This window comes from Geospiza fortis, unplaced genomic scaffold (genome assembly GCF_000277835.1).
Source record: "Geospiza fortis unplaced genomic scaffold, GeoFor_1.0 scaffold41, whole genome shotgun sequence".
Classification (NCBI taxonomy): domain Eukaryota; kingdom Metazoa; phylum Chordata; class Aves; order Passeriformes; family Thraupidae; genus Geospiza; species Geospiza fortis.
Window position 1 is genome coordinate 21,951,115 of NW_005054299.1, and position 9,945 is coordinate 21,961,059.

The 9,945-nt window shown below is 44.2% G+C and overlaps 1 protein-coding gene across 2 annotated transcripts in view; it reads right to left on the reverse strand.

The window, feature by feature from the left end:
- Positions 1–494: 494 nt before the first annotated feature.
- The window catches only part of FRMD1 (FERM domain containing 1), a 30,643-nt gene continuing 21,192 nt past the window's right edge, over positions 495–9,945 (reverse strand). Inside the window, exons 7-13 of one of the 2 annotated variants that reach the window (XM_005416277.2) lie at positions 8,682–8,747; positions 8,405–8,473; positions 8,039–8,213; positions 6,870–7,157; positions 6,601–6,729; positions 5,794–5,873; positions 495–3,777 (exon numbers count right to left, since the gene is read on the reverse strand). In XM_005416277.2, coding sequence (XP_005416334.1) covers positions 3,490–3,777; positions 5,794–5,873; positions 6,601–6,729; positions 6,870–7,157; positions 8,039–8,213; positions 8,405–8,473; positions 8,682–8,747 — 1,095 coding nt within the window. In that variant the 3' untranslated portion in view covers positions 495–3,489. The remainder of the gene's footprint in view (positions 3,778–5,793; positions 5,874–6,600; positions 6,730–6,869; positions 7,158–8,038; positions 8,214–8,404; positions 8,474–8,681; positions 8,748–9,945) is intronic. The other variant, XM_031060920.1, reaches the window with a different exon arrangement.

Sequence of the window (9,945 nt, forward strand, 5' to 3'; positions counted from 1 at the left end):
ATTTATGACCCAAGGAAAGAAACCTTTCCTTTATCCATGCCAGACTCCAGGCCAGCAGGTTAGGTGACTTTGGTGGAGTGCTCTTCCGCAGCACTTTGCATCCTGTGGGCTGGCAGCTGTCCTTGGATGCAGGCCCTGGAGGATGCTGACAGGATTTCTCTCTACCTCCTTGAGAGTTCACATGCTTGGTTTTCTTGACTAACCACCAGGAGCAGCTTAACTTGTCTCTTCAGTCAGATTCAGCCCCCTTGAGTGTCCTGCTGACTCCAACCTGCTCAGCTGTGCTCTTAATACCTGACAAAGGTACCCTTTGGCATTGTGCTACCAAGAACAGGAAGGAGGAACAGGAGTTGTTCCAGTGACTGCAATGCCTCTGGGTTTGTCATCACAAGCTGAGCTCATATGGATGAGTCTGGCAGCAAATAAATTTCCACAACCCATCTCAAATGGAAGACACAGTCCTCCTTGGACACAAAAACAGCTACACAGTTACCTTTTTTCTATCCATACTTTATTGCAGGTGTATATATAATTATTTATGTTTTATTTTAAACAAGAAAATCCTTTCATGGAAAGGAGAAACTTTTACCATTAAAATAGAGTGATTATAACACGAGTATTTTACAAATATGTACAAATATTGGCAGCTAGTTTCTAACATCAGCTGATAAATGCTTACACACTAACATCTACCAAACTATCAAACCCAAAAATAAGAGATCTTCTAAATCCAAACAAAAAATAAATGTATTACTAGCAGAAACAGGTGGATTTTTTTTAATAAGAATACAAAAGTTGCATAATATATATTCACAGTGCTCGTAAGATATTGATTCATTCTCAGTCTATACACAAAGTGTCTGGTCTCCCCTTCATATGCATACGTCACTTACAGTACTGGAGGGAGCTGCACAGACCACAGAGAGAAGACAGTCAGACCTGCAGAGTTTGCCTTCCCTACCAGCCATGAATAAATACAAGAACTCCTCAGGAATGTACAAGGCAGTGGATGCTCATGCAAGAGTCAGTTATGCTGTTTTCAGGCATTGGTGCATTTTGTAACCAGCAGCAGCAGGATTACAGGATTACAGCACTTCACCAAATCCTTTGGATGCCTGCTAACTGCAAAACCAGAACAGTGAGCTGCCTGGTGGCAATAAACACTTCTGTGATGTGGTTAGGCTGAAGCAGATAAGGATGTGATTGTCTTTGAGAGAAGTGTGCACATGGTGCACACGCATTTTATGACCCTTTTCCAAACAACTATACCCACTGAATTTTGACCTTTTTTTTCCTGCTAACAACCATTCCTGGAATCACAAGTAACTGTACATCTACATGGGTGAGAGAGCAACAGGTTAGTGGGGCCCCTACTCCACACCTCCCCCTCACGTTTTTCATGGACAGGCACTGCTGCAGTAAGAGCCATCCCTCCAGCTCTGTGGTGGCTGCAAGAGCAAGGCTCCTGCATTGCTGCAAGGCTGCTGCCTGTTGTACAGCCACTGGCTTCCTGGATCCTGGCCATGCCCATCTCCTGTGGCTTATGGCCAAACAGGACCCAGGTAACAGGGAATGACTGACAGAGGGAGGCTTGGCTGCACTGTTCAAGAGCAGCCAACCAGATTTCCTTTACCCATTTAGATCCATGTAGAAGAATTTATTTTGGATGAAGTAAACATACCTCAAGTACTTTGCAAAGGCATTTTGGCTTTGTTTGGAACAAAGGAAAAGAGGCTACAGTGAACACACAGCTCCTGATTGTTCATTACAACACAGAAGAACAGTGTGATCAAAGAGGGCACAGTCAATTAAGTCACGGCTACAGTGCACACAGCTTGGGTTTGGTGCTGGATTCATCTCAGAGGATGTAGAGCAGCTGGTCCCACTTCAGTGAATGCAGATGCACTTGCATGGCCTGTCTCTACATGGCATTCACACAGAAGTAGCAAGATGATGGACTTCAAGGTTTTGCTGCTTTAATGACTTAAGGGGATGAAATTTACCTGACAACTACTGAGCTTGCATGCCCACCAGCAAAGCAGCAGCTCAAACCTTTCTTGTCATAGTCTGGCTTCCTTCCTTTCCTGAATAAGGCTATTTTCAGCTTTTGATGACCAACACTGCACAACACACACTTCCCCAACCAGCAGAACAATACTCCTTTCCTTCTAGAGTTTGCCAGAACACACCTAGATGGCTGTCAAAAGCTGGGCACAAAGCTGGGCCTTCAAGTACAAGCTTCCCATTGCTGGCAATTGATAAGGTTAGGAAACCAAACACATATTCATTTGCACATAACAAGGTAGCAAGATGTTTTCCACACCAAATGCTTGAATCAAACAGCATAATTATGATTATTTCCCTAGTGAGAGCCAGCACAGCCAGATCCACCACTCTCAAGATCACCAAAACAAGTACCCTTGGTCTGGCACACAAACACCCTACACCTGCACCATCATCAGCCCTGCAGCACCACACACACATATTTGCATGACCTATCCATGACTAAGTAGGACACAGCCACTCTGTCTGTCCTTGCAAAGTGACTTTCTCCAATCCTTACTTGCCTCCTAAGCAGAAGGGAAAAAAATCTAAGGAACAGATTTATTAAAAACAAATAAAAGAACAGCATTAAAGTATGAATCAATGTAAGGTGTGATCATGCCTGGACAAATTCTCCAGTCACACTCCTCTCTTCAAAAGCCTGTCAATTAATGCTCTTGCCCACTGTACTCCCAGAAGCAGCCAAGTCATTTGCTTTATCTCCTCCCTATCTCCCCAAGGATATAATGCCAATCTGCATCACAACAGTGGTAGGCAGCTGACAGTCAGTTCCATTTGTTGCAATAAAGAAAAAAAAAAAAAAGACCACACACTGTATTTGGCTGGATGCTTACAACAAAATAACAACAACAAAAGAAGAAGACCTGACAGAGCAGGTCTTGCTCCCAGTGCAGTGAATAAGCAACTTGTGTTCATTACAACTGAAACAGGCCAGACACTTCCATACACAGCCCTCCAAATGTGCTTAGAGTATATCCTGGCCTGACAGCTGTTGGCAATGTTGCAGCAGCACAAATTGAAGACAAACTATCTGTACACTAAAATTAAGAGACATGGATCACAAGGCAGGAACATGACAAACTTGAAATTTCTAATTAATCCATTTAGACAAAGTCTGCTTTACTAGCTCAGTGTCAGTTTTGGTCCACTGTTTTTTGGTTTTTGTGTTGATTGTGTCCCTTCCAAGGGTGCAGGCCACTTCCACTTTCTCCTCAGACAGACACTACCAATGCCAGTGTTAAGTGCTACACTCCAGTTGATCTGCCCTGTAGCCAGCTCTGCAGAAGTGATGCCACTTACTGATACGGTGCTGAATAACAAAGCCGCTCACCACCTCCTGCAAGAACCAGAGTGACATCACACGTGTTAATGAGGTATATATTGCCATGATGAGCTGTTTCCTGGTATGGAAGAGCTCCAATCTCATTACACCACAAACTCCTCTGGGAGCTGGTCCTCTCCCAGAAGATCCAAGGAGAGGCAGTTCATGGATCGCTTCCCATAAAGGGCAGACTTGGTTTTGCAGTCCGCTGTGGAATAGACGCAGCCGTAGACAGACAGCTTATCCTCGAGGCTGCAGCCGAAGGTGTAGCTGTGGGACGTGTCTGAAGACAGCGTGGCACTCAGTGATGGGTGCCGGCGCTGGTACAAGCGGATGTCATCCAAACTCTGGCTGTGCTGCTCCATGCCGCTCCGGCTTTTGGGCGATCTGACCTGCCAGTTCAGCAAGACACACACGAATAAAAACAATGAGCTCAGATACAGCCTAAGGATGTTGGCTGTGCTAAAAGTTCCTCAAAATTGTTCTTCCCCAATTTCAGAAGAGCCCCACCAGCCTTCTGAAAGATGTTGGCTTAAACAAGGAGCTGAACAATTCAGAAATTACAAGTGCATTAAGCTGCCATGCCATATTGAGCTGGATCCTGATCTGTCTGCCCTGTGTCCTCAAGTGTCCAGTACAATGGATGAAACACTTGACAGATACTGACACCTGAATGACCTCGCACTTCTTGGCAGACCCAAGCAGTTGTCCTCAAATGGACGAAGTGCACTTAACAAAAAACTACCCCAAGTGCTTGAACACATTAAGTCTAATGAGCTGAAAGGAAGGTTCAGAAGGCAACCATGCAAACTAATGGGTTACAGTGTCCAGTAATTGCCACAAACAGTTTCATCTACATAACACTGTTCCATAAAGAGTAGCAACAAATCAGCAGTAATTCCCAGAGGCACCATCTTGCTACACAAGCCTCTGTGAAGGCATTATTGACCATTTGAGAGTATTTCCAGCTTCAACACTTGTATTTTTTTCTTGCTCTGGCTCTTTAATAATCACCTGTTACATGCTAATATTAAGGCTAATTTCAAGAATATAATTTTGAAACCAAGACACTTCTGTTGGCACCACAGAAAACTTACTCCCAGTATAATTTCTCTCACTGCCATGGGAGGGGAATTAAAAAATTACCCTGAGGAAATCCTGTGCTGGCTCAGCTGTACTCCTAGAAACAGGAATATGTTGCACGGTCTGGTCAATGCTAATGAAACCCTGCAGCATTTAGTTACATGGCCTTGTAAGGAATATTTTGATAGTTTTCTAAGGAGCCACCAAGTATGTGATGCACTAAAGTGGCAGCCAGGTCTTTGCAATCATATAGACAGTGCTGACAGTCCTATATAAAACAGATGTCTCATGATCATTTACAGCGTAAGCATGATAACAGCAGTAACTTTAAAAACATTACAGCTTTAAGCAAGATGCCCACTTCCAGCCATGAGCTCTTAAGTCTTCCACTCCAACAGAGGAATAAATTCATTATGATTTGTACTGTATGGTCTTTAGCTGTATGGTCTTTAGCTTCTGTTCAAATCTCCTACAGCACTTTATGGACTACTTTGCTGATAAATGAAAATTTCTTATCATTTTTGACTGGGTCCAGAAAGAAACATGGAAAATTAAAAACAAAGTCCTAAGAAGTGACTGAAAACCTTGTTAAGAGTTTTAGAATTCTCTCAGCAGATAAGGTAATTTTGGATTAAGAGAGGGAAGAAAGGGTAGAGGTGCTTTTTTGGGGTTTTTGTTTTGTTTGGTTGGGTTTTTTACAAAAACCACATTTTTACCCCAGTGAGTACAGCAATACTTTGAAAAGAAGTCTTAAAAAGACATTTTAATGAGCTTCTTCCAAATATATCTTCTTCTCTGACGTACTTTACCATATATAGTTTCCCTTTCTCAAGTGTTTGGTGAAAAGAAAATCTTGACAACAAAGACTTCAGTACACACAGACTATAATCACACAAATTATATAACAACTAGAGCTTGAGCATCTGGTTTTGCTCTGATGTAAGCTACTTCTGGCTTCAAGATGATCAACTTTGCAACTCACATCCGAACTGCATAGATGGTTTTTGCTCTGTATTGCACCAGAAATTTTGATGTGGTTGATTTTCCATGTCTCATCCAGAAGACTAAGGCAGATAATAACTGGTCTGCATGATCTCCCTGCTGATTGCTCCAAACCTTTCTATACTACTCTGACCCCAAATGCTGCTCTTATCCTATTCCTGAGAGCAGTAGCTGACCAGCAGCAGCTGGTTTTGATTGCACCATGTAAAAATCAGTCAAATCCAAACTAATCCATGTGTCCTGATTTACAGCTGTCTCCATTACACTAGACCTCAGTTCAATGCCCACACACAGACCCTCCTGCTGAGCAACCTCTCCCTTACCTGGTGAAGGGATTCCACACTTTGGCCTCTCATTTTGATTAGTGTGACTTGCACCACAGACAGAGATTCCTGATTTATAGCTGCAAAGGAGAAGCAGGAAGTGAAAAGCATTGCAAGTTTGAGGTTTTGTGGGCAATAGAAAAGGGAAGTTGTTCTCACAGGTCACATTCAAACAGTGACAAACACTGTCCTCTTAAGACAAATATACATCATTAAGCACCCTCAATGCTCCAGGAGTTTTGCTCCCAAGTACTCATTTTTGGCCCTAAAGATCAACATTTGAAAACTTTCAAGGAAACAGTTTCTTGCCAACTTGTTCCATTTTTTTACCCTTCTCGCTTTCCTATAAAGGCTGTATATATTAAGGCCAGTCAGCTCCTGCATAACCCTATTGCCTAGCATTCCCTGCATCACAAGCCACAAAACTTTACCTAAGAATTCCTGTGACCATCCCATTATTCTGTGGTTGAGCCCCTTGGCTGTTTTGTGGCATACAAGATATTAAAGCATATTCCTTCCCTACAAAAGGTTTATCTCAATTATCTTTTTGTCATTAACTGAATATAAGCTTAGCACATTTAGAGAAGGGAGACTGAGGAGCACAGAGGAGAGCAGCACTGTACATACAATACAGAATGCTGGCCTGTAAACTCTAGATGAGCTGCCTGCAAATCCTGTTGCAGTAGAGCAGTAAATAGCAGTGGCAGCTGTTTAGAAGGAGATAAGAGTTGTTCTAGATCCCTCAGATCATGCCTGTTGCTAGAGCCTTAAAGAACAGCATTGAGCAGCAGTGGAAAGCCATCTCACCTTGGCAGCTAGCAGCATCTAGAGGCAGGGATTCAACAGATTCTCCCACAGTGGCCTCCTCTAACTGGTCTCCCTCTAAAGGCTCATCTACAGGCATCTCCTCTGGCTCATCTACTGCCAGCTCAAGCTCTAGGAGGAAGAGAGCAGCAGGAGAATAGTTAGCATTACACTTGTGCTCCAAGCTGCTGTACAGTCTCTTACTCCCTGCCCTCCTGCAGGAGAAGACAAAAGTTGGCTTAGAAGTTGCTCCACATGTCCAAATTCTTTACCATCATCCTGAGCATCATCTTCAGCCCGCCCTTTGCTGCCACTGTCAATGCCAGAGCTCCCGTAGCTGATGGTTGAGCTGCAGGATTGCTCTTTCCTATGCACGCGGTCAATGCCAAAGGGCTCATCCACCGACATTTCCACGGACACGCGGTGCCTGGAGTCAGCCTCGATGCCCGAGGTGTGGGAGCTGCTGTGACTCCTCCCGCTGCCACGGGAGTTCTTGTCACATGGGTCCAGGTCCATGTCCAGAGTGTCACTGATATAGGACTCCCGGTAGCGCTTCTTCTCTGAGGGGGAAACCAGCGAGAACTTTAAGGAAGGGTAACAAAATATATTCAGGAAGTTCTGTTGGCATCAGCCAACAACTAAGAAACAACCGCTGCAGCTACTGAACAAATACAGGGACAGCTTTGTAATTTTTTTTGCTCAACAGATGGATGCTCAGGTGGTTGTAAAAGAATTACTCATATTTGCAGTAAACCCAGTATCTCCTAAATTAGAACAGACAGGTAAAGGCAGTTATGATACAGAAAACAGTAGGTTTCAGAGTGAAGGTCAATTACAACAAAGCAAAACAAAAGCAAACAAAAAAAGGGAATTACTTAGTGAAATTTGGTTGGTGCTCAATCTTTAAAATCAGATGTGCTGATTGGTTCTTGAAATACCCACCACTACGTGAAGTCAGCTAAGAACAAGATTCCTGTGGCTAGTACTTAGTAATGATTATTTCTCCCATGGCATGTATGTGCTGAGGGTGGTTGAGAAATCTATTTGACACTAACAGACACAAAACAACTGAGGGCTTTTTGCCCACAGGCACTTGATCAGTGAGCCTTTCTACAGGTGACTGGCACATGCCACTGGTTGCACCCACACAGCTCAAGGCCACTACCGTAACCCCACTGAAGGGAAAGACAGAAACCACTTGAGAGGAGATATCCCTCTACTGTTCTCACACAAACACACTTTCTGATCACAGTCAACAATGTGGGAGCCACAATTACTTATTAGGGATGGACTTGAAAGGTACCTAACACCTCTGCTTCTATCACTGGCTCCCCAATAAGGCAGAAACACCATTAATTAGATGAGAGTAGGCACCATGAAACAACAGAAGAGACTAACACACTGTACTCTACTAAACTCACTTGGGTGTTCCCTAACATACCTTCTGCCTCCTCCAGTTTTTGGATCTGCTTCAAAACTGGCTGAATATTCAGAAAGAGCCGGTGGCTGTTGCTGAGTAGCTGCAGCAAATGGCGTGATCTGAAGGGGCAACCCGTGTAGTAAACCAGTTTCCGTGCAGAGGGCAAACCATCTGGCTGGATTTCAAATTTTTTCCCCTGCACAAAGAGGTAAGATGCCAAAGAAATGAGCAGGAGCACATTTTCAGCCATGCAGCTCCCAGAGATAGCTGTGGTCTTGTGTGTCAGAACCTGACAGGACGTGACGCAGCAGCACAGGCAGGCCGACAGCTTTGCCACATCCCAGGCTGGCAGCCACTGGCAGATGGCCTCCATTCCATCATACTCACCAGGAAGGCCAGCTTCCCGATGTGTGACCAGGGAAAGTCGTAGAGGAGCTGGCGAACGTGATTCACCTCCTGCAACATATCAAACCCAGAGTGACACAGGGACTGGCAGGTACAGGGTGGAATCAGCGATGTGCAAAGAATTTGCAAACAACCAAGAATTTGAGATATGTGGAGCCTGGGGTTTGCAGAGGAGGCAGAGGAGCCACGGTGAGGGGGGAGGACAGGGAACTGGGCAGAGTTAATGCTACACCAGAAGGCTTTCACAGCAGTCTGTTACCTGATAGATGTGCATTCCTCTCAGGGTCAGGCCCAGGATAACTGTCGGTCGATCCTCCTTCTTATCCTAAAAGAACAGAGGAGTCAAAGGTTAATCTACAAAGACCATGCTCTTGTTCTGGCACCTACTGCAGGAGAGGTAGCAGGACTCCTCATCACACAGATGCCATCAGCTCATTTGGTTTTTATTATGTTTGTAAAGTGCACCTTGCCTTGTTGACCCCTGAAATACCTACACCTAAAATCCCATCATGCTGGGAGGCTCAGGCATTTCACCAGCATATGTCCTAGCTGTCCTGGACAGAGAATCCTGTAGCTTTAGTGATTTGAGAATATAGACAATTACTGTTCTCAGGGGTACCTTGTAACCTCTCTTGTAACCACGTGCTGTCTCCGCTGTCCCCATGAACACGCACCACACTTGCTCTCCAGGTGACAGAGAGCCCAAAACAGAAGGGGAACCCATTCCCCTCTCCTTGCCACAGCGCTGCTGTTCCCATCCAGGGATTTGCTAGATCTTAGGCAGCTTTTGGCTGTGGGGGGGAAGGTAATCAATGCCCAGTTATTGGGACTTTCATTCTAGCATTCAATCTTGGTGTTGGGAGTAGGTGGTTTTACATGAGTTTTGTTACCTGGGTTGAAATACTGCCTTTTATCTCCTGCTGCATCTTGGTATGACATACTTAGTCTCTATTCATATTCTTTTGCTTGAAGACCAAAAATATCATAAGCTAATTCTTTCAGCCTCTCCTAACACAACAGAGTTAGTGAGCGGAATGCATACTTTTTTTTTTGTTAGAAAGAAAAGGAGAAAGAAAATTTGGAGGTAAAAATATTTGGGCTCACAAAGTTCAAACTTTATGTCACAACTCATCTTTATTCATGTCTCTCCTCATCTGGCTTACAAGATACAAGCCTTATGCCATCACATTACCCCACCCTTTATCCCTGGAACCATCTCTGTCTTCAGCTCAAAGTAAGAAATACCAAGAAATAATAAGAAATATTTTCTGCTCCTCGGGACAAAGAACTTTGTAAATCAGTATTGGTCTGAATGAGAGATAGGAGGTGTGTTGTGTTTTCTTTAGCTCCCAACCTCAGTAGAAGACATGAGGAGGGTGTTAAGACAAAAGTGACTGCTTTTGAAATCTCAGGGCAACCAGCCCACCAACACCTTCACCAACTCCTCTGCACTTGGCTCAGGCAATCGGTGACCCAAGCATCACCTAGAAGGAACACCTCTCACCACAAAATGAGATAAATGT